At 57.5% G+C, this 20,473-nt stretch overlaps 2 protein-coding genes across 10 annotated transcripts in view; one reads left to right on the plus strand and one right to left on the minus strand.

The window, feature by feature from the left end:
* Positions 1-12,904, plus strand: part of BRD3 (bromodomain containing 3) — a 36,547-nt gene extending 23,643 nt beyond the window's left edge. For 3 of the 5 annotated variants that reach the window (XM_042247985.1, XM_042247987.1, XM_042247986.2), the window contains 4 exons: positions 456-679; positions 4,938-5,230; positions 6,850-6,978; positions 9,335-12,904. In XM_042247985.1, coding sequence (XP_042103919.1) covers positions 456-679; positions 4,938-5,230; positions 6,850-6,978; positions 9,335-9,639 — 951 coding nt within the window. In that variant the 3' untranslated portion in view covers positions 9,640-12,904. Of the gene's footprint in view, positions 1-455; positions 680-4,937; positions 5,231-6,849; positions 6,979-9,329 lie in introns of all 5 variants that reach the window. The other 2 variants (XM_042247988.1, XM_027966132.2) reach the window with 1 other exon arrangement.
* A 1,290-nt stretch (positions 12,905-14,194) lies between these two features.
* BRD3OS (BRD3 opposite strand) lies at positions 14,195-16,638 on the minus strand. Of its 5 annotated transcripts, none has more exons than XR_006059531.2 (2): positions 16,523-16,585; positions 14,195-15,721 (listed from the first exon to the last, which is right to left on the minus strand). XR_006059531.2 is itself a non-coding variant. In XM_042247989.1 (2 exons), exon 2 carries the CDS (start codon positions 15,310-15,312, stop codon positions 15,058-15,060), a length of 255 nt encoding a protein of 84 aa, XP_042103923.1. In that variant the 5' UTR covers positions 15,313-15,721; positions 16,225-16,366; the 3' UTR covers positions 14,195-15,057. The 5 variants fall into 5 exon arrangements, 2 of the variants coding, with proteins under 2 accessions (XP_042103923.1, XP_060269711.1); XR_001434231.4 differs by having other exon boundaries at positions 14,195-15,908; XR_006059530.2 differs by lacking the exon at positions 16,523-16,585 and adding an exon at positions 16,225-16,366 and having other exon boundaries at positions 14,195-15,908.
* Between the last annotated feature and the right edge of the window lie 3,835 nt (positions 16,639-20,473).

Here is a 20,473-nt window from a genome sequence, read left to right on the forward strand (position 1 = left end):
TCCCGGGGGGCCCTCTGGCAAGGAGGAGACGGTGAGTAGCGGTGGTTCTGCCGCAGCCCGAGGGGCTGGGCGGCTGAGCTGAGCCCCATGGGGGCTCACGGGCTGGGGTCGGTGTGCGCAGCGTCCCCATCCTGCCCGTCCACCTGCTGAAGGCTGGGGTCACCGTTTCCTCACCCGTGGAGCGTGGCTCCCAGAGCTGCTGGGCGCCCTGAGGGGCTGCTGGGCTGAGGGACGTGCGGGGCGCGTGCACGCTGCCCGCCGCCTGCAGGCCTCGTTCGGTGCTGGCTGCCGGCCCTGGCAATATTCGCCCCGCAGTCCTGCCGTGTGGCGCCCCGGTGGCTTGCCCACGAGCTTGGCTGTGGGTGTTCTCCCCGGGGTGGGCGGTTTAAGCGCCTTCCTGGAGCATCTCCCTCCGCCCAGCCCGGAGTCCTCACCCGGCGGCCCGTGTCTTCCAGCTGAAGGCCGTGCACGAGCAGCTGGCCGCCCTGTCTCAGGCGCCAGTGAACAAGCCAAAGAGAAAGAAGGAGAAGAAGGAGAAAAAGAGGAAGGACAAGGACAAGGAGCGGCACAAGGTCAGGGCCGAGGACGAGAAGCGGGCCAAGGCCGCCCCGTCCGCCAAGCAGGCGCCGCAGAAGAAGGCGCCCGCCAAGAAGGCCAGCAGCACCGCCGCCGCCGGCAGGTGGGCCCCGCGCCGAGCGGGCTGGGCACCGGCTGGCGGGGGCCTGGGCACGGGGCTCTGGATGCCGGGCTGTCGGGAGAAAGGGCGGCGTGGGGGGCATTGGTAGGCCTCGTCTTGCCCCCCTGGTGGGGAGACCGTAGGGACCCAGCGAGGGCTCCGCCGGGCGTCAGGAAGGGTATGGGCTCTAGAGGGCAGAGCTCCACTCCCGGGGGGCTGGCCTCAAGACAGGTGTGGAGACCTCTAGAGTCGCGGTCTTGGGGACGTTTTCCTGATCTGGGCAGGGGTTTTCTTTGGGGGTGTGTTGGGCTCTGGGCACCCCGTTCCCAGGTCACCTGGTATGTGCAGGGTCAGGAGGGGGCGGTGCCCCTCAGTGAACAGCTCATTGGGCCCCACGGCTTTTCCTTGGTTCCCGCCGAGGCCCGGTGCCGCCCTGAGGATTGCTGGCAACAGACGGGCAGGGACGGCACGGGGAGGTGTGTGGGGCCTGGGGGCTCCTCCCAGGATGGGGGGCGAAGCCTCCCCAGGTGAGGAGACCTCCCTAGGCCGCCTCCATCCAGCTGCACAGATGGGCAGGATGGAGACCGAGGAGCCGGGAGGGGCAGCAGGCATAGAGCTGTGCCGGGGAGGAGGACGTGTCCCTCGTGGGGACTGGGACAAGCGGGGCGCCGCCCAGCAGGCCTGGGAGGAGGGCAGAGCTGAGGCTGCGGAGGCTGACGGCTTCGTTCAGGGGCTCGCGGCTTGTCCTCTGAGCAGATGAAGCTGGAGCGGAGGAGGGAGGCGCAGGGGGCAGAGTGGGCAGAAGGACACCCCTGGAGGCTGGCGCGGTCCTGTGGACGGGAGGGGCCGGCGTGCCCGTTGGCTGGGGTGGAGGCCTGTAGCTTCGAGAGCTGTTGGTGCGGCTGAGTGGACTGGCTTTGGTCCCTGGACAGAGGAGGGGCCGGTGGAGCGCGGGGCCTGGGCTCCAGCAGCGGGCGGGCAGTGAGCGCGGTCAGGGCTTGTCCGTGCCTCCCGCTTGTGGGGAGGCAGGAATCGGCGCCCTGTCCTGTCTCTGGTTTTGGCGTCAGTGGGCTGCCGGCCTCAGCGGTGACTGGGGAGGTGTTCTCCGCCGTCTCCTGGGGCGGGCTTGCAGAGCTGGCGTCCTGCCTCTTGTTTTGTCGTTGGCTGTCCTGGGTCCTCGTTGCTGGAGGGGGTCTGCTCGCGAGTTGCAGGGTCGGGCTTCTCCCTGCAGTGGCTGCCCTGCCGTGCGCTGCAGGGCTAGTGGCCCCCGGGCTCTGGAGCACGGGCCGGTAGTTGTGGCGCATGGGGTCTTCCCCGACCAGGGGTCGAACCCGTGTCTCCTGCCTCGGCACGTGGATTCTTTACCACGGAGCCATGGGGGAGGATTCTTAAGTGTGCGAGACGGTTCACCGTGAACCCATCTAGACCTGGGGTTTCACGTTGGGAAGGTCTTCAGCCGTGAGTTCGGCCCTTTCAGTAGGTACAGGGAGTCCGGTTACTGGCTTGGCCTGTGTTCTCTCATCGTGATGGGTTGGTTTGTAACGCCCCCTCTTCTGCAGGTCTGTACCAATGTGCCTTTTTTTTTCCCGTTCCTTGTGTCTGTAACTCGCGTCTGTTTCCTGGTGAATCTGGAGAATCTGGCCAGTTCTGTTCGCTGTGCGAAGCACCAGCGTTTGGCTTCTTCGCCGTTTCTATTTTCTTTTTCTTTCGTCTTGGTCTTACTGTTATTATTTCCCTTTGCTTGATATGGACTTAATTTGCTTTTCTTTTCCTAGCTTGAAAGTAGAAGCTTAGATGATTGATTTTTTCCCCCTCTTTCTTTGTTCTGTGTTTCGGCCCTGAGCCACGCGGGATCTTAATCCCCTGACCGGAGCTCAGACCTGCTCCCCTGCAGTGGAAGCCCGGTCCTAACCGCTGAAGCTCCAGACCTTCTTTTCCGTGCGAGCGGCCGATGCTGCGAGCCTGCGTCTAAACACGGCTTTGGCTGTGCGTTCCCCACAATGTGATTTGCTGTGATTTCACTTAAGTTCAAAACGTTTTTTAAGTCTCTTCAGGTTTCCTTCTTGACCACGGGTATTTAAAAGTATGTTTTACCTTACAGATATCTGGAGACTTTTCAAGATATTTTTCAGTTACTGATTTCCAGGGTCAGAGAACATACTTTGCATGTTTTCAGCATTTTGAAATTTTTGTTAAGATCTGTTTTACGGCCCAGAACATGGTCTGTCTTGGCCAACATTCCATGTATACTCGAAAAGAATGTGTCTTCTCCTGCTGTTGGGTGGAACACTGTATAACTGTCAGTCAGAAGATTTAAAAAATCTTTAAAAGAAGGGACACAAATGAACTTACTGGAAAACAGAAACAGGCTCACGAACTTGGAGAATGACTTTATGGTTGGCAGGGAGGGGACGGGTGGAGGAGAGGGCTAGCCTGGGAGTTTGGGATTGACGTGGGCACACCGCTTAGATAGCTGGGCTTCCCTGGTGGTTTAGTGGCAAAGAATTCGCCTGCCGGTGCAGGGTACACGGGTTCAAGCCCTGATCCGGGAACCTCCCACGTGCCGTGGAGCAGCTAAGCCCGTGTGCCGTGACCACCAAGGCCCACACACCCTCGAGCCCGCGCTCTACGACAGAGAGGCCGTCACAAAGGTCCACTCACAGCTAGAGAAAGCCCACACGCGGCGGCAAAGACCCAGCATAACCAAAAAGAAATGAATCACACGGAGGAAATGGGGGGGAAAGGAAATAGCTAACCAACTAGGGCCTGCAGTGTAACACAGGAGACTCTCCTCGCTATTCTGTGATGGCATAAGCGGGAGAAGAGTTTGAAGAGTATAGAGACGTGTGTATGTAAGAAAAAGAAAGTTAGTTTAGTTGATAGTGGGGCTGGGGTCGTCTGTATCCTTGCTGGTTGGTTCCGTTAATTATCGAGAGAAAATCATTGAATTCTCTACGTAGAATTGCGTGCTTTCCTATTTCCCTTGATTTCTGCCAGTGTTTGTCTATATGTTTTGAAGCTTGGTTTCAGGTGAGCAGGCATGTTGAACTGTGCTGCCTCCAGCTGACGTTTTATCGTTGCAACAGTGTTTCTCTTTTTCCTGATAATACTCCTTTTCTGAAGTCTACTTTGTCTGAAGTTGTTAGAGCTGCTGGAGTTTTGATCAGCTAACATATACATGGTATATTTTCCCCCTATCTTTTTACTTCTAACCTACCTCTTCTATTTTAAAGAGGGGTTTGTGTAGACAGCCTAGAAGTTGGGTCTTGGTTCTCACCCGGTCTGACCATCTCTTCCTTTTAGTTGGTATGTTCAGACCATTTGTCTTTGATGTAATTATTGATTCAGTTGGATTTTCATCTGCTGTTCACTGGCTCAGTTGTGTCTGACGCTTTCTGACCCCATGGACTGCAGCACGCCAGGCCTCCCTGTCCATCGCCAACTCCCAGAGCTTACTCAAATTCATGTCCATTGAATTGATGACGCCATCCAACCATCTCATCCTCTGTCGTCCCCTTCTCCTCCTGCCTTCAATCTCTCCCAGCATCAGGGTCTTTTCTCTTGAGTCAGCTCTTCCCATCAGGCGGCCAAAATATTGGAGCTTCAGCGTCAGTCCCTCCAATGAGTATTCAGGGTTGATTTCCTTTAGGACTGACTGGTTTTATCTCCTTGGAGTCCAGGGAACTCAAGAGTCTCTTCCAGCACCACAGCTTGAAAGCATCAATTCTTCAGCCCTCAGCCTTCTTTATGGTCCAGCTCTCACATCCATACACGACTCCTGGAAAAACCACAGCTTTGACTAGACGGGCCTTTGTCGGCGCAGCGACGTCTCTGCCTTTAAGTCGCCGCCCAGGGCTTCTGTCCACCATCACGCTGATTTCTGTGCATCCCTCAGCTGCCCCCCTGCCCCGTCTCTCGCCTTCTTTGTTTGAATACGGAGGTCTGGCCTGTTGCACTTGCTGCCTCTGTGGGGCGTCGAGGGGGGCTGCCCGCCGTGGCTGTCTCCTGGCCAAGGCCTCCCTGAGCTGGAGGGGCCTCTGAGCTCTGAAGCAGGGTCTCCGCGTCCCTGGAGATGCAGGTGCGTCCCGGGCAGTGGCCCGGTTCCTCTGCCTGGGTGCCACTGGGGCTGCTCCTTGGAAAGACAGCCTGGTCCTGGGGAAGACGAGGGCCAGTGGGCGAGGGCCGGTGTCTTGGGGGTGGAGCTCGGCGGAGGGTGGGGGCCGGGATGCCGCGCCGTGACGCCCCTTGCCTTCTGCCTCAGACAGCCGAAGAAGGGCGGCAAGCAGGCGCCAGCCTCCTACGACTCGGAGGAGGAGGAGGAGGGGCTGCCCATGAGCTACGACGAGAAGCGGCAGCTGAGCCTGGACATCAACCGGCTGCCCGGGGAGAAGCTGGGCCGCGTGGTGCACATCATCCAGTCGCGGGAGCCCTCGCTGCGGGACTCCAACCCCGACGAGATCGAGATCGACTTCGAGACGCTGAAGCCCACCACGCTGCGCGAGCTGGAGAGATACGTCAAGTCTTGCTTGCAGAAAAAGCAGAGGAAGCCGCTCTGTGAGTTGCCGGGGCCGAGCGTGTTTCTGCGGCCCACCTCTGTCTGTCTGCTGCCCACCCTCCACCCCCACCGTCCCTCCTTCCACCCCTGAGCAGAAAGACAGGCAGCCCCGAGAGGCGTGGGGGGCCGGGCAGTGGGTCGCGGCTCCGGGTTCCTCCCCCGTCTTCTGCCTCACGCCCGCAGGATGCAAGGGCACAGTGTCCGTCTGCTCACCTCGGGATGGGGGCTTAGCTGAGACTGGCTGCCAGCCGCTCCCCAGCCAGAGCCCTTCTTCCCCCTGCTCCTGGGCAGCTGAGCAGCGCTCGAATGCCCCGGCCTTCAGTAAAGCAGGCGAGACCCCCGAATTAGCCCCCAGCCCCTGGGCAGGTGGGCAGTGCTCGTATGCCCCGGCCTTTAGTAAAGCAGGCGAGACCCCCGAATTAGCTCCCAGCCCCTGGGCAGGTGGGCAGTGCTCGTATGCCCCGGCCTTCAGTAAAGCAGGCGAGACCCCCGAATTAGCTCCCAGCCCCTGGGCAGGTGGGCAGCGCTCGAATGCCCCGGCCTTCACTAAAGCAGGCGAGACCCCCGAATTAGCCCCCAGCCCCTGGGCAGGTGGGCAGCGCTTGTATGCCCGGCCTTCAGTAAAGCAGGCGAGACCCCCGAATTAGCCCCCAGCCCCTGGGCAGGTGGGCAGCGCTTGTATGCCCGGCCTTCAGTAAAGCAGGCGAGACCCCCGAATTAGCCCCCAGCCCCTGGGCAGGTGGGCAGCGCTTGTATGCCCGGCCTTCAGTAAAGCAGGCGAGACCCCCGAATTAGCCCCCAGCCCCTGGGCAGGTGGGCAGCGCTTGTATGCCCGGCCTTCAGTAAAGCAGGCGAGACCCCCGAATTAGCCCCCAGCCCCTGGGCAGGTGGGCAGTGCTTGTATGCCTGGCCTTCACTAAAGCAGGCAGGGCCCCGGGGGTCGGCTCCAGCCACGTTCACTCAGATGCTGGCTAAGGCCCTCCATTTAGGGCCTGACTGCAGGCCACCTGTGAGTGGTTCTCTGCCTGAGCAGACTGGGGTTGCGGGTCCAAAGGACTCCCAGGGCAGACGAGTGTGCTGGCTCAGGAGCCACTGGATGGGGGTGAGTTGCTGCCTGGGTCAGTGGGAGGGAGGGCAAGCCCCAGGCAGCCCTGAGGAACACTCAGGGTGCACTGCTCCTGCGTGTGGTCCCCTGGGCCACTTGCGCCTCACTCGCTCTGAGAGGGGCAGCCTTCTGGATGGGGCATCTTGTTGCCCTCTGCGGTCCTGGCACATTTGACCCTCCATAAGTGGCCTGTGGACTCAGTGGTGCTGGCGCAGGTGTGCCAGGCGGTGGACGGGGCTCCAGGGTGGAGCCTTGGGAGGGCCTCGGCCACAGTGAAGGAAAGCCAGGAGTTGGAGGAGGGGTGGGGTCAGGGCTTCAAGTCACTGCGACCTGCAGCAGGGGGCGGTCAGTCCCACCTCAGGAGTTCTGTGATAGTTCCGGAGCTTTGCCTGTGGCAGGGGCTCCATCCAGGTGGGCAGGGGCACCGCCTTGGGGGGCTGGGCGTCCGCCCTTGGGGGTTGTGCCGCCCGCCCACCCGCCCTGCCGCAGCCACAGTGCCTTGCTCTCCCACAGCCACGAGCGGGAAGAAGCAGGCGGCCAAGTCGAAGGAGGAGCTGGCTCAGGAGAAAAAGAAGGAGCTGGAGAGGCGGCTGCAAGACGTCAGTGGGCAGCTGGGCAACAGCAAGAAGCCAGCCAAGAGAGGTGGGCAGCCCCGCACCGCTGGGGGCGGGGGGGGGGGGGGGGCGCCGCGCTCGGGGCGGGGGGGGCGGCCGCGGGCTTGAAGCCAGCCAAGAGAGGTGGGCAGCCCCGCGCTGCTCGGGGCGGGGGGGTGCCGCGGGCTTGAGCTGTGGCTCCGCTGCATAGCACGCTGTGTGTCCCAGAGGAGGCTGTCGACCCCCCGAAACCCTGATCTCCTTACGTGCGGATGGGGCTCCGAGGCTGAGCAGGTGGCAGGCACGTGGGAAAGCGGCACTCTGCGGAGCTCCTGGGAACGGCCGTTTTGGAAGGGCCCAGCCGTGGTCTATGGGGGGGCCGGACTCCGTGACATGGGAGGGACTAGGGTCCCACCCTGCAGCTTCAGAGGGTCCTGGCCCCCAGCAGTGAGCTTCCTGGTTGCACCCAGAGAGGAATACTAGTGCCCAGCAAGTTAGCCAGCATGGTGGGCGGGGAGAGGGGCCGACTTAACCGCCCCAGACCACGCGCTTTGTGGACTCTGGGATCTCGGTTTTGGTGAGCAGGTGCTTCAACTCCTTGCCTCCTTTCTCTGGAGCCTGTAAGAAAAGGCACGTCCCTTTCTTCCTACCCGGGTGGTGGTCAGATTCGAGGCTCAGTCTTGGCCATGTAGCAGCCAGCTGCCACGGCCTTGCCTGGCCCTGCTTGCCCGGTGCCAGGGTGGCCCTTGGGGCCCGCCCCCTGCCACCGACGGCTGAGGGTTCCCTTGGATCAACCCCGGGGAGGGCGGGGCAGGTGGGCATGCGGTTACGGCTCAGAGCCACCCGCCCGGGGGGACGGCCCGCCCCCCTCGGCCCGTCAGTGCCTCTTGGTTGGCGGCACTCGCTTCTTCCCAGGCCCAGGTGCATTCAGCTTTGCTGCCTCTGAACTGGTTCTGCTCCCACTTCTGACACCAGCTGTGTGAGCTCCTCTCACACCAGTTCTCCAGGGTCCAGCACGAGCTGGGCGTCCAGCTGTTCAGTTCAGTACGCTGTGTCCTCGGGGATGGTGTAGAACCTGCAGGGTGAGGGCTCAGATGCCAGGTACAAGTCCCCAGCCTCTCCCGGCTGTGAATCGGGAACCCCCGGCACCCTCTGCTCAGGTGGGGACACTCGCTGGAGAGGCTCACGGAACTCGGGAGTCCTGAGTCTGAATTGCACAGTGGTCTGTCATAAAGGCTACAGCTCAGGAAAGCCAGGTGGGCGAGAGGCTGCGGCTGGGGCTCAGGTCAGGGGTCGGGTGCCTCTCCCAGCGCCTGGAAGCCCTTTGCGTCGGGGGGTTTCTCTGGAGCTCAGTCTCCTCCAGCTCCCTCCCTTTGGAGGGAATGGACGCCCAGCTCGTGTTGGAGCCTGGAGAACTGGGGTGAGAGGAACTCACGCATCTGGTGTCAGAAGTGAGAGCAGAACCAGCTCAGTTCAGTCGCTCAGTCGTGTCCGACTCTTTGCGACCCCATGAATCGCAGCACGCCAGGCCTCCCTGTCCATCACCACCTCCCGGAGTTCGCTCAGACTCACGTCCATCGAGTCCGTGATGCCATCCAGCCATCTCATCCTCTGTCATCCCCTTCTCCTGCCCCCAATCCCTCCCAGCATCAGAGTCTTTTCCAATGAGTCAGCTCTTCGCATGAGGTGGCCAAAGTACTGGAGTTTCAGCTTTAGAATCATTCCTTCCAAAGAAATCCCAGGGCTGATCTCCTTCAGAATGGACTGATTGGATCTCCTTGCAGTCCAAGGGACTCTCAAGAGTCTTCTCCAACACCACAGTTCAAAAGCATCAATTCTTCAGCCCTCAGCCGCCTTCACAGTCCAACTCTCACATCCATACATGACCGCAGGAAAAACCGTAGCCTAGACTAGATGGACCAGCTCAGAGGCCAGCAAAGCCGAATGCACTTCGGCCTGGGAAGAAGTGAATGGCAGTTCCCTCCCCTCAGAGATGGTGGCCACTGGGGGGGTTGGCAGGGTGGGGCGGCGGGGGTGGGGAGCTGGAAGTTCCCGCCCTCCAGTTACATGGTCTTTCTGGTGCCCAGCCAGTGCTGAGGCTCTCAGAGGGTCCCACCCCAGTCCCTCATTCGCATAAACTTGGGTGTGATCTAAAGGGCCCCACTCGGGAGGTCTTGGGGGATCTGGGAGCCCTGTGCCAGGGACAGGTACAGGCATCAGACAGACTCCCCGCAGCCTCACCAACGCGCTGACTCGCTTCAGTGGATCTGTTAGCACTTACCAGGTCCCCAGGTCTGGGTTTGGGGGGGATGTGGAGCCAGCGCAGGGGCTGCAGGAAAGGCGGCGGGGGTGGCGGGCCGGTGCGGGGGTGCGCGCCGCTCACCTGTGCGTCTCCCCCAGAGAAGGCGGGCTCCGCCGCGTCCGGGGGGCCCTCGCGGCTCAGCAGCAGCAGCTCCTCCGAGTCCGGCAGCAGCAGCACGAGCGGGTCCAGCTCCGACAGCAGCGACTCCGAGTGAGCCCTGGACGCGCGGCTCGGGCCGCCGCCGCCGCTGGGACGCCGCGGTGCTCCCCCCGGCGGTTAATATACTCCTTTCGTTCCATGGTGTGCAGGCTCTCTTTCACTTCAGTGTTATGGTATCTTCCAGTTCTGGCTTTAATAGGTCAATCGAGATCTCTCTGTGTGTGTCCATTAGACTTTGAGAAGCTGTGAATCGGCATCAGGTCTTTCCTCCGTAACTGAACTCAAGGCCCTTGGAGATGCCGGCTTCAGACGCTAACGTGATAACCGTAGGAAGCGTGTGAGGTGTGGTCTGAAGGTGCTTGCAGAACCCCTTTCCTTACGCCCGACCTGGTCTGTAGCCCCAGCGAGAATGTCTCCCGCGGAAATGTCTCGGACGTGGTGCCGCACGGGAAGGCTGTTGGCTTCGCCGACGGGGGTCTGTCTCCGTCTCCGAGCGCCCTGGGCCCTGACCCTCACGTCGAGGGCAGCTCTTTCTGCAGGGGCTGCGGACAGCCAGGCCCGCCCCTGCCATGAGTGAGGGCCAGGGCGGGGTCCCCGCGGCCCCCAGCCCGAGCTTCTGCGGGTGGGGAGCCGACGAGGGGGCGTGCAGAGGAGCCGTCTCTCTGATCTCCCGGGACGTTGGGAGCTCCTGGGAGGAACACGGTGGCTGCGTGGGCAGCGCAAGGGTTCCCAAACACTGAAACTTTTACCTCAACTTTGAAAAAAAATAGAGAAAAGATTAAAAAAAAAAAAAGGAGACTCTTTTTGTAAGGCTCAGCAATTTTGTACGAAAGGCCAGCCCCACGCGTGTCCCCAGCCCAACCGCTGCCACGCACTCCGGAACCATCGTCCCAGTCTCGTGTATATATGAATATTTTATTTATTAGCATCATTGGTCTTTTTTTTAAAAAAAAAAAAGAAAGAAAAACAAAACTGCAAAAGAAATGCATTTTAAAAACAAGAAACAGAGGTGCAGAGATGCAGGCCTTTTCCGTGGTGTGAGGGGAGCCCAGGCCCCGCGGGCCGCGGGCCGCCCGCCCAGGTGCTACCGCCTCCTGCCCCTGCGCGGTGCTGAACCTCATCTGCGTGCTCGTCTCGGGGCTGCGGGGTTTCTGTTCTCGTTCTTTCTCGTGTGTGTGCGTGCGTGTGTGTGTGTGTGTGTGAAATCTGGAGACTCACAGGTAATAGACGACTTCCGGCCGCAGCACATTCTCATTTTTTTTTTTTAATTTCGTTTAGTTCTTTTATATTCACTTCTGGTCTCTCTTAGGACTGTTTTAAAAAGGACTTCGATTTAGGGAACCCCAGTTATATAATATAAACTTTGTAATCTGCAAGAAAAAGAAATGTATAGTAAATCTAAGTCTTGATTTTTACCTTTCTATTGTAAAAAAAAAAAAAAAAAGTAATAATAATATACAGAGTTTAACAGAAGGTTATGTTTCGGTTTTGTTTTCTCCAGAGGCTGCCGTAGGGCCCTGAGCGCGGGGTACCCACCACACCACCTGCCTAGCTCGGAGCCACGTGGCTCTGGCCAAGGGTTCATGGCCCCCAGTGGGGCATCCCTCATCCCCACCTCCAGGGAGGGGGCGGCCCCTGCTGCCCCACCACATCTCCCAGCCACCAGCCGGCAACGGCCTGGCCCGGCTCTTGCTGGCCTGGTTTTTCTCCAGGCTGGAGGACCCTCTGGCCCCAGGAAGGCTCCCTCCCTCAAGACTGCATGGGGTCTCCCGGCTCATGAACTTCTCAGTTAGCACAGAAATGATGGGACCTCACCGAGGCAGATCTACCCTGGTGGCTCAGAGGTTAAAGCGTCTGCCTCCAATGCGGGAGACCAGGGTTCAATCCCTGGGTCGGGAAGATCCCCTGGAGAAGGAAATGGTAACCCACTCCAGTATTCTTGCCTGGAGAATCCCATGGATGGAGAAGCCTGGTAGGCTACAGTCCACAGGGTCGCAAAGAGTCGGACACGACTGAGCGGCTTCACTTACTCACCGAGGCAGGGGCTAGGGGTGGGGCTGGGGGCAGCCCAGCCGCTTGTCCGAGGTCGCGTTCTTCCCGACAGCCCTTCTGGATAGATCAGGGCACTAGCTGTTGGCGTCCTAACAGGTGGTGGTTCTAAAAATTCCTAATGTTCACTTGGATGCCACCAACCTTGATGGCCAAGGAGCCCTCGGATGGGGTAGGACTCTGACGAAACATAGATGGGGGCGTGCCATTTTTCTGACTGCCGCTGATTCTGACCTTCGGTGAGTGTGGAGCCAGTTCATTCAACTTTTCATTGTAATAAAAATATAAACGGATTTTAAACTTGCCATTTTTTAAAAAGCTGCCCTGTTTTTCAAAGGTGTTTTCTAAACAGATCTTTAATGGAATAAAAACTATTACTTTAAGGACTTGGTACACGCTGGAGGGTCTTGAAGCAGGATCTCATGGGCGACGGGCAGCAGGCACAGGTCTGCGTGACAAGCAGATCCAAGCCAAGGGGCCTGGAGGTGTTGGGAGTTGCCGGGGGTGCCCTCCAGCTGCCAGTGGGGAGGGTCGCCCTTGCCAGCCGCTCTGTAGGGGACAGGGGGCCCCAGTGCTGGGCGTGGTGGGAGCGGTTCCTGTCCACTGGTTTCCAGGTGCAAGAGGGGTTCTCAGCCACCTCCGCTCCTTTCCGCTGAAAGGTCCGCTGGCTCTGATGCTGCCGGAGAGCTGAGCGATGCAGGTCATTTTTTTTTTTTTTTTTTTTTCCTTAGGCTTTCTGTCCAGACTCAAAACTGATTTCAGAGTTTGAGGGGGACTCCCTCCACCCCCTGACATCAGCCTATGGGTGTTTGCTGTTTTCATTTCCCCTGTGTTGGGCAAGTGAAATTGTTCTAGTTTCCCTAGAACTAGAGGGCAGCCCGTCGAGGCTTAGGAACCGTGTTCACTGGGTCGCACCCGTGCAGGACTCGAGATCGCGGCTTTCAAACAGTCTCCCCGACCCCTGGGGGCCGAGGGGGTGGCTTTGGCCATGAACTGAACTCCAGAAACCCTTGCTCACTCATCTTGCTTACAGGCTGTTCAGATGCATTTTCCGTTTTGTTTGCTTTTTCTGTTCTTTTGCACCGTTCCCATCTTTTACAGGTGTGGTGGGGGTGGGGGGAGCCCCGCCCACATGAAGACCTTGTTACAGCCGTGTAGCGCTGCTCCCTGATGCCGGCGTAACACTTCCAGGAGGTTTTCCTTTTTTTATATTTAAAATGTTACTTTTCTGTATGATGTGCATGCAAGTAACTTTTCTTACACTTTTTAGTGCCGTTTCTAGTATATTCCTGTGAATGTCAGTTACTGAAAATGAGTCCGATGTAAGTAGCTTTAGCTTGTTTACTGCAGTTCTGGCCTCATCACGACAGAATAAAAGTGGTAGAAAGTACTGTTTCTGGTGATCATGGACCCTTCTCCAGGGGCATTTGTTTTGTTTTCATAATAAAAGAAAGAAGAAAAGAGAGGTCCCGTTTCTGCTTTCTGGGCTCCCAGCGTCCCCCTGGCTCGTGTGTGATGGGGGAGGGGTGCCCTCGTTTTAACATCACATAGCTCCTGGTGGGAATGCCCGGAGCGTCCCAAAGGGGTCTCAGCCGGCCCAGTGGCTCTGGTCCTCAGCCCAGGTTGGGGAGGCCCCAAGACCTCGGGAGCGCTGTGTGTTGCCTTCTCAGGCCAGTGGCTAACCTGCAGGCACCACCCCCTTCCCCCACCGCCCAGCCTGATCATGTCTGGCGCTCCCACTGGGCCTTCCGTCTACACTAAGGTGCTTCCTGAGACCACAGGCATCCAGTGCTCGTCCGGCTGGCCCGAGGATGTTTCCAAGAAACCACATGGGGCAGTGTACACGCTGAGCTTTCTTCCAGGCAGCCTGGAACCCGGCAGCAAGGGATCAAGGTGTCAAGACAAGTGCAGGTTCTGACACTGTTTTCAAAATGTGACTGTTGGAGCCAGGCCTTGCAGTGGGGTGCTGTCCAGGCCCGAGGCCACCCTCCCCTGTATTCCCTTGGCACATGTCACCCAGCCTGAGCTCCCCAAGGTCGGGGACTGAGCACACCTACCTCGGTGTTCTAGCCCCGGCGGGGAAGGCCAGGCGCCCAGGCTTCCCTGAGGCAAAGCGGCTCCTGCTCACCGAGCAGCTCAGTGCCTGCTCTCCTGTCCTAGCCACCGCCTCTGTGACTGCAGCTGACCAGCCATGGCCCACTCCTTGGCCAGTCTAGGGGGAGGCACAGGCATTCCAGCTAAGTCAGAACTTTGCTTCCTTCCCAAGCTGGACTTCAGTCAGAGGACTGCAGATGCCGGCAAGGCCCCTCTCCTAGGGGATTCCAGTGTCCCGGCGCCTGGACGGGCGAGCCTTTACTGCACAGGCCCGACTCTACATGAGACAGGCTTCCTCTTCATCTCCGGGAGCCACTTAAAGGAACTCGGTCTTCCAGCCTCCCGACCGGAGGCGGCAAGCAAGCCGAGGCTCTATCAGCGAGAACCAGGCTTCTGGCTGGACGTGTGGCCTGTGGGGAATGCAGTCTGACCCAGCCCTTCCCTTCTGGATGCTGTCTGCTGACTAGCTTGCACGCCTGCGTGAGCAACCACGCACACGGAAGCTCTGGATGCGCTGTGTGCACGTCCGGCGGGACGGTCTCTGCCCACCTGTGGGCTCCCCGGGGTGCTGCCTGCCCTGCGGTTCTTAGCAATTGTTACTGTTGTTAACAAAAACCCCAGAAGCCAAGGTAGGATATTATGGACAGATCGAAATTTGGAGTGAGGAAGGAAGGAGCCTCCTGAAGGAGATTTATTTAAAAAGAAAATTCCGCTTTGGCAAGACACCTCTGCATTTGCCTCGCCACACAGACTTTACAGCAAATCCCTTCAAACTGACTCATAAACCTGCCCACACGGAGGGGAGCCGACACGCATCACGCACTGCAGGTGGCCGGGGGCTGCGGCCCTGGAGCAGAGGCTGAGCTGCTGTCTGCTGAGAACCTGCCTATTTCAGCTCTGTGATCAAACCTGAGGTCACTGTTAGCAGCAGACGTGTAGCTTCATAATGCGGGGCTTCCCCTACCTAAGTTTTCGGATGCCTTTGCCCGCAGCCCCCAGCATCAGGAAGCTAGTGTCGAAACCATCACGGTGCATCGCGGGCAGTGATCGCTTTGGTAACTAGACTCAAACCCCAGTCAGTGCCACAGGGTTCCTGCCGAAATGCTGCTGCCAACGACCTGTAAAACCACTGTGGTCCTGCCGGTGGACTTCTGATCCTACATGACGCCAATTCACTGTTTCGTTTTTTTAGATTTGACCCATTCTTCACCAGGCAGAAGGGAATACTAGACACAACCTGTAAGAATGTAAAAAGGCTGTTTGTACCTGGGGTATCTCTCTTGCGTGACTTACTGGGAAGCGTGACCAGGACAGCATCTAGCTGGGCCCAGGCTGTGCCTGCAGGGTCAGGATGGGGTCCAGAAGTCCACCCATCACCCCGACTGTGAGTGGGCGGGGTGCCACCTCTGGGGTTTGGGGGTTCCCCTATCACAGCGCAGGCTTCACATTCCCTGTCAGAATCTCCCAGGGAGGGCTAGGGGTCAGCAAGGCGGCCTGGTGCCTGGGCTGATTTTCACCCCAGAATTACATTATAGAACAAAACTTGGACTGCCCCGTGTCCCGCGAGACGTCCAGCTTATTTCTGTCCCGGACAAGGATGGCCTCGTTCCCGTACTGTGAGTACCACATGCTTCGGCTCCTGCTCAGGTACGTCCCGGGCAGCGCGGATGCCAGCTTCTGCTGCTGCTGTTGCCAGATGAGCAGGGAGGTGTCCCGGTACCGGAGCCGGGCGTAGCTTTCAGACAGAGCTTTCTCTGCCAGCGGGACGCGGCCACTCATCACTGGCCAGAACCTCCCCGCGCCTGGGCTCCCGCACAGCTGCCGGCTGCTCTGCGCTAAACGCCACTAGTGAAGAAGGCTTGCAGCAGCTGGGCGCGAGGATTCCTTCTTCAACTTAATGGTCACGAGGAACTCAGGCCATTTGCAGGCAACACCCTATATGAGGGCTCTCTGCGAGGAAACTGGAGAGGAGTCTCCGAGCATTCTGAAGACAGCCAAGAGCCACGCGTGAGCCGGCAGGCAGGTCAGCGGAGCCCCAGCCGCAGCATGCCCCAGTGACGGTTCGTGCTCTGTGTCAGGTGTGCTGATGACGGGGACGAGGCCCTCACCTCGGGCGGGACTTGTCAGGTGTCCACTGCGAGTCTGACGCGACTCAGACCGCTGCATCTGAAGATACACATCCGCTGTCCTGCATGAAAAGACATTGTACACTAGGCAGAAACCGACAGCAGCTTCCGTAAGCGCTGCCCTCCTGCTCTGCGCCTGGGTGAGCCTTCAGCAGTGCAGAGGCGGCGGGACCCCTGCCAGGGGTGTGGAGCCCGCTTTCTGTGCAGAGCTTTCTCCTGGCTAGCCTTCGGCTCCTCCGCAACGTGATGCTACAAAGAAACGAGCCTGCTGTCAGGTGTCGGGAGAGGAAAGGACCCCGGCGGTCCTGGCAGGGCTTAAGGCACGGGATCCTTCGTAACTCTTGGGATCAGAGCCCTTAAACCAAGCCACCCAGCCCCATGCTCCCACTATCTCGGTTGCTTCGCGGTGACGCAATGAGCTTGGGTTTAAGAGGCAGAAGGATGCCTCATCCTAGTTCTGTGAACGATGGGGGTGGTACTGGGGAAACCCCTTGCTGGAGAGCTGAGAAATAAGTTCTAGGAATCCGTCGGGGCGCAGAAAGGACCTGCTCGCGCTGGTACCCACCCAGCGCCCCCTTTCTCCTCCGAGCAGCCGGGAGGGCCCTGAACCCGAAGGAAGAATGGCGTCGGGGAGAACCGCACAGGGCCACCCACAGCGGCCCCGGCCCCGGCCCCACGACTTCTCCGTCCGCGCGGCCCGCGCGCCCGCCGCCCAGCCGCGTCCTCGACACCCGCCGAGCCCCCGCGGCCCGCCCGCGGCGCGGCCCCGCCGCCTCCCCAGCATCCTGGGCGCCCACTCGCCCGGAGGCGCCCCGCAGCCGCCCGTGACCCGGCCCGCGCCCGCCCGCCGCCCGCCCGGTCACCTGGCCCGCGCCCCGGGCCGTCCTGCCCCGGACGCCCGCGCGGCGGGGCCTCGGGGACGCGCTGGGCGGGGCCGGCGGGCGGCGGGGCCGCGTCTCCATGGCAGCGCCGCAGGCATGCCGAGCCGAGCGCCGAGGCCGGGCAGGCGGGCGCGCCGAGCCGGAGCCATCGATGGCTCCGCGGGGCAGGGCCGGGGGCGGGGCTTCCTGCTCGGGCAGAGGCTGCGGCCGGAGCCTGGCCTCCCGGCGTTATTGTTGGTCTTTGCACCGTATTGGTTGTCTCTTTGTGTTGCTGCTTGCCTGCGCCTGGGGCTTCCCTGGTAGCTCAGCCGGTAAAGAATACGCCTGCGTGCAGGAATCCTGGGTTCAGTCCCTGCGTCGGGAAGATCCCTTGGAGAAGGAAATGGCAGCCCACTCCCACGGAGGAGCCTGGTGGGCTGCAGCCCATGGGGTCGCAAAGCGTCGGGCATGACTGGGCGACTAACACACACTCGTGTCCTTCTGCCTCTGCTGTCGCTGTTGCTGCTAGCGTTCTTGCTCCTGGGGACCGACGCAGTTATCTTGTAATATCACATGTTCCCAGTCCGCTCACCCCTCTCAACCAGCCGGGTCAGGTCCCCATTCTTGCGCACCCGGCCTCTAAATCGTATTCCAATAACACTCTCCTTTCGTATCTGCCCCTTTCCTTACTGAACTTTCAGTTTTACGGTTTCCCGCCACTCCAGTACTCTTGCCTGGAAAATCCCATGGACGGAGGAGCCTGGTAGGCTGCAGTCCATGGGGTCACTAAGAGTTGGACACGACTGAAGTGATTGGCGGTGGCAGCAGTGCTGGCAACGCTAATTAAGGAAGTGGACGCAAGGGACGTTCATCAACACCGAGCCCGCCATCATAGGATCCACGTTCTTGACATTCTTTGCAAGGACACATAACATACACAGAAGCTGATCACAGGCCAGACCGTAAATTAGTTTCAATAAGTCCTACCTGGAAAGGGTCACAGGAAAAACAGCAATAAAGATAACTAGAGGAAAATCCATATGTTTGATTATTTTGAAATAATATTCTCAAGCCCACTCAAGGATACCAAAAAGCAACCTCTGAATTTCTCATGGGTCAAAGAGAAACTCATACTACAAATTTTAAACTATTTTAACTGAATGGTGATAAAAATGCAATCTATCAAAAATTGTGGGATGCAGTTAAAATCACTCCTGGAGGGGAGTTTAGAGTCTAACATGCATATATAGGAGCATATGCATTTATGTGGTGTGTTTGTGGGGTATGTGGGAGCTCTGTATTGTCTGTGCAATTTTTCTGTAAATCTAAAACCATCCCAAATTAAAGTATAAAAGCTTATTTTTAAAATTAATGGAAAGGAAAGTCACAGAGATGAGAAAAAATTAATATATATCACTGATGAGGGACTTAGGGTCCTGCTGGAAGACAGAAGTCACACCAGTGATTTGACCAGAGAGAAATTAATCGAAGGGGTTGCACATTAGGTACAAAGGTGTTAACAAGGTCACTTGTTAACAAGGTTAACATAAAAACCTCTGAAGTATCTCAAGGTGGTAACTTCGGGAAGCAGAGGACCAGAGTGAAGACGGTGAAATTATGAACATTTGAAAAGTCAGAGGAGGGACGCCAAAGAGCTGCGACTCAGGCTTTTGAGGAGGGGCCGCTGGCAGTCGGAGCTGATGTCTGTGCACCGAGAGGGGGGTCCCAGCAGGGCGAGACGCAGACCCCGAGGATGCGGCGCCAGCCGGCCACTGGCCCCGAGCGGCAGCAACAGGATGAAGTGGACTTTGTGCTCACTGGAGAAACTGCAGACGATTCAGCTGCTGCTTCCCGAAAAGCATGAAGATTTGTGGCCCAGGGAGCTGCCAGCTGCCGGCAGGAAGCAGAGGCGAAGAAGCAGGTTCCTTCTCTCTCCTCCGCCTTTCTGTCTGCCTCCAGCACCCTCTCCTGACGGAGCCCACTGGTCCCTGCCGCACGGAGCAGGCTGTGAAGGCTGTTTAGATCTGTGGTTCAAGGCAAAGGTTTATGGGCACAGGCAAAGCCTTCCTCACTGCCATCTCTTTATTCAGCCTCCATCCACACGTTTCTGTGCACGTTTGAGCTTCCGTATAACAAAAGCAAGTCAGACAAAAACCCAACTCTCCACTTCTGCCTGATACGATGTGACCGTCTTTCACACGAGAGTGGAACTGTCTCCCTGTCAACAGACAGATGGATAAAGAAGATGAGGTGTATACATTCTCGGTGGAGTGCTGCTCAGCCACAGAAAAGGATGGGATCGTGCCGTTTGCAGCAGCGTGGATGGGCCTAGAGACTCTGACGCTAAGTGAGGTAAGCCCGAGAGAGAAGACAGATACCACATGATGCGGAAAGAGTGCTACAGATGAGTTCATTTGCATAACAGAAGTGGACTCGCGACACAGAAAGCGAATTCATAGTTACTGAAGTGGAAAGGTGGGGAGGGACACCTTAGGAATTTGGGATTAACAGATACACGCTGCTCTACGTAAAATAGACAACCAGGACCTGCCGTATGGCAGAGAGAGTGGTATTCAGTGTCCTGTAATAACCTGTAAAGGAAAAGAATCTGGAAAAGAATATAATATATATTGTATATTATGCTGAATCAGTTTTCTAATACGTGAAATACTGTAAATCAACTATACTTAAATTTTAAAAAATAAGAAAAAAAAAAGAGTGAGACTGTCTTCTCCCCGAAGAGAGGAAGTACAGAGTCCTACCAGTGCTGGCGTCTGTTTCTGGGCTGGTTAATTACTTTTCCTGTTCAATCTCCTTCTGTCTGAATATTCTTTCAGCTGAAACTAAATTGCGAAATTAACTTCCGACAAAACCGTATTGAAAGTCGTAAGGGAAGTGAGGAAATAGAAGAAGAGCTGGGTACAAACAGTACACGCTCAACAGGCAGGCCGAGATGTGAACTGTTACTGTCCTTGGAAAGGAGCAGTAGCTGCGCTTTGCTGGAGCAGCCATGAAGAGATACCCCACGCCCAAGGTAAGAAACCCAAGTAAGATGGTAGGTGTTGCAAGAGGGCCTCAGAGGGCAGACACACTGAAACCATACTCACAGAAAACTAGTCAATCCAATCACACTAGGACCACAGCCTTGTCTAACACAATGAAACTAAGCCATGCCTGCGGGGCCACCCAAGACAAACGGGTCATGGTGGAGAGGCCTGACAGAATATGGTCCACTAGAGAAGGGAATGGCAAGCCACTTCAGTGTTCTTGCCTTGAGAACCCCATGAACAGTATGAAAAGGCAAAATGATAGGATACTGAAAGAGGAACTCCCCAGGTCGGTAGGTGCCCAATATGCTACTGGAGATCAGTGGAGAAATAACTCCAGAAAGAATGAAGGGATGGAGCCAAAGCAAAAACAATACCCAGCTGTGGATGTGACTGGTGATAGAAGCAAGGTCCGATGCTGTAAGAGCAATATTGCATAGGAACCTGGAATGTCAGGTCCATGAATCAAGGCAAATTGGAAGTGGTCAAACAAGAGATGGCAAGGGTGAACATCGACATTCTAGGAATCAGCGAACTAAAATGGACTGGGATGGGTGAATTTAACTCAGATGACCATTTTATCTACTACAGCGGACAGGAATCCCTCAGAAGAAATGGAGTAGCCATCATGGTCAACAAAAGAGTCCGAAATGCAGTACTTGGATGCAATCTCAAAAATGACAGAATGATCTCTGTTCGTCTCCAAGGCAAACTATTCAATATCACAGTAATCCAAGTCTATGCCCCAACCAGTAATGCTGAAGAAGCTGAAGTTGAACAGTTCTATGAAGACCTACAAGACCTTTTAGAACTAACACCCAAAAAAGATGTCCTTTTCATGATAGGGGACTGGAATGCAAAAGTAGGAAGTCAAGAAACACCTGGAGTAACAGGCAAATTTGGCCTT

Source organism: Ovis aries, chromosome 3, assembly GCF_016772045.2.
Source record: "Ovis aries strain OAR_USU_Benz2616 breed Rambouillet chromosome 3, ARS-UI_Ramb_v3.0, whole genome shotgun sequence".
Lineage (NCBI taxonomy): Eukaryota > Metazoa > Chordata > Mammalia > Artiodactyla > Bovidae > Ovis > Ovis aries.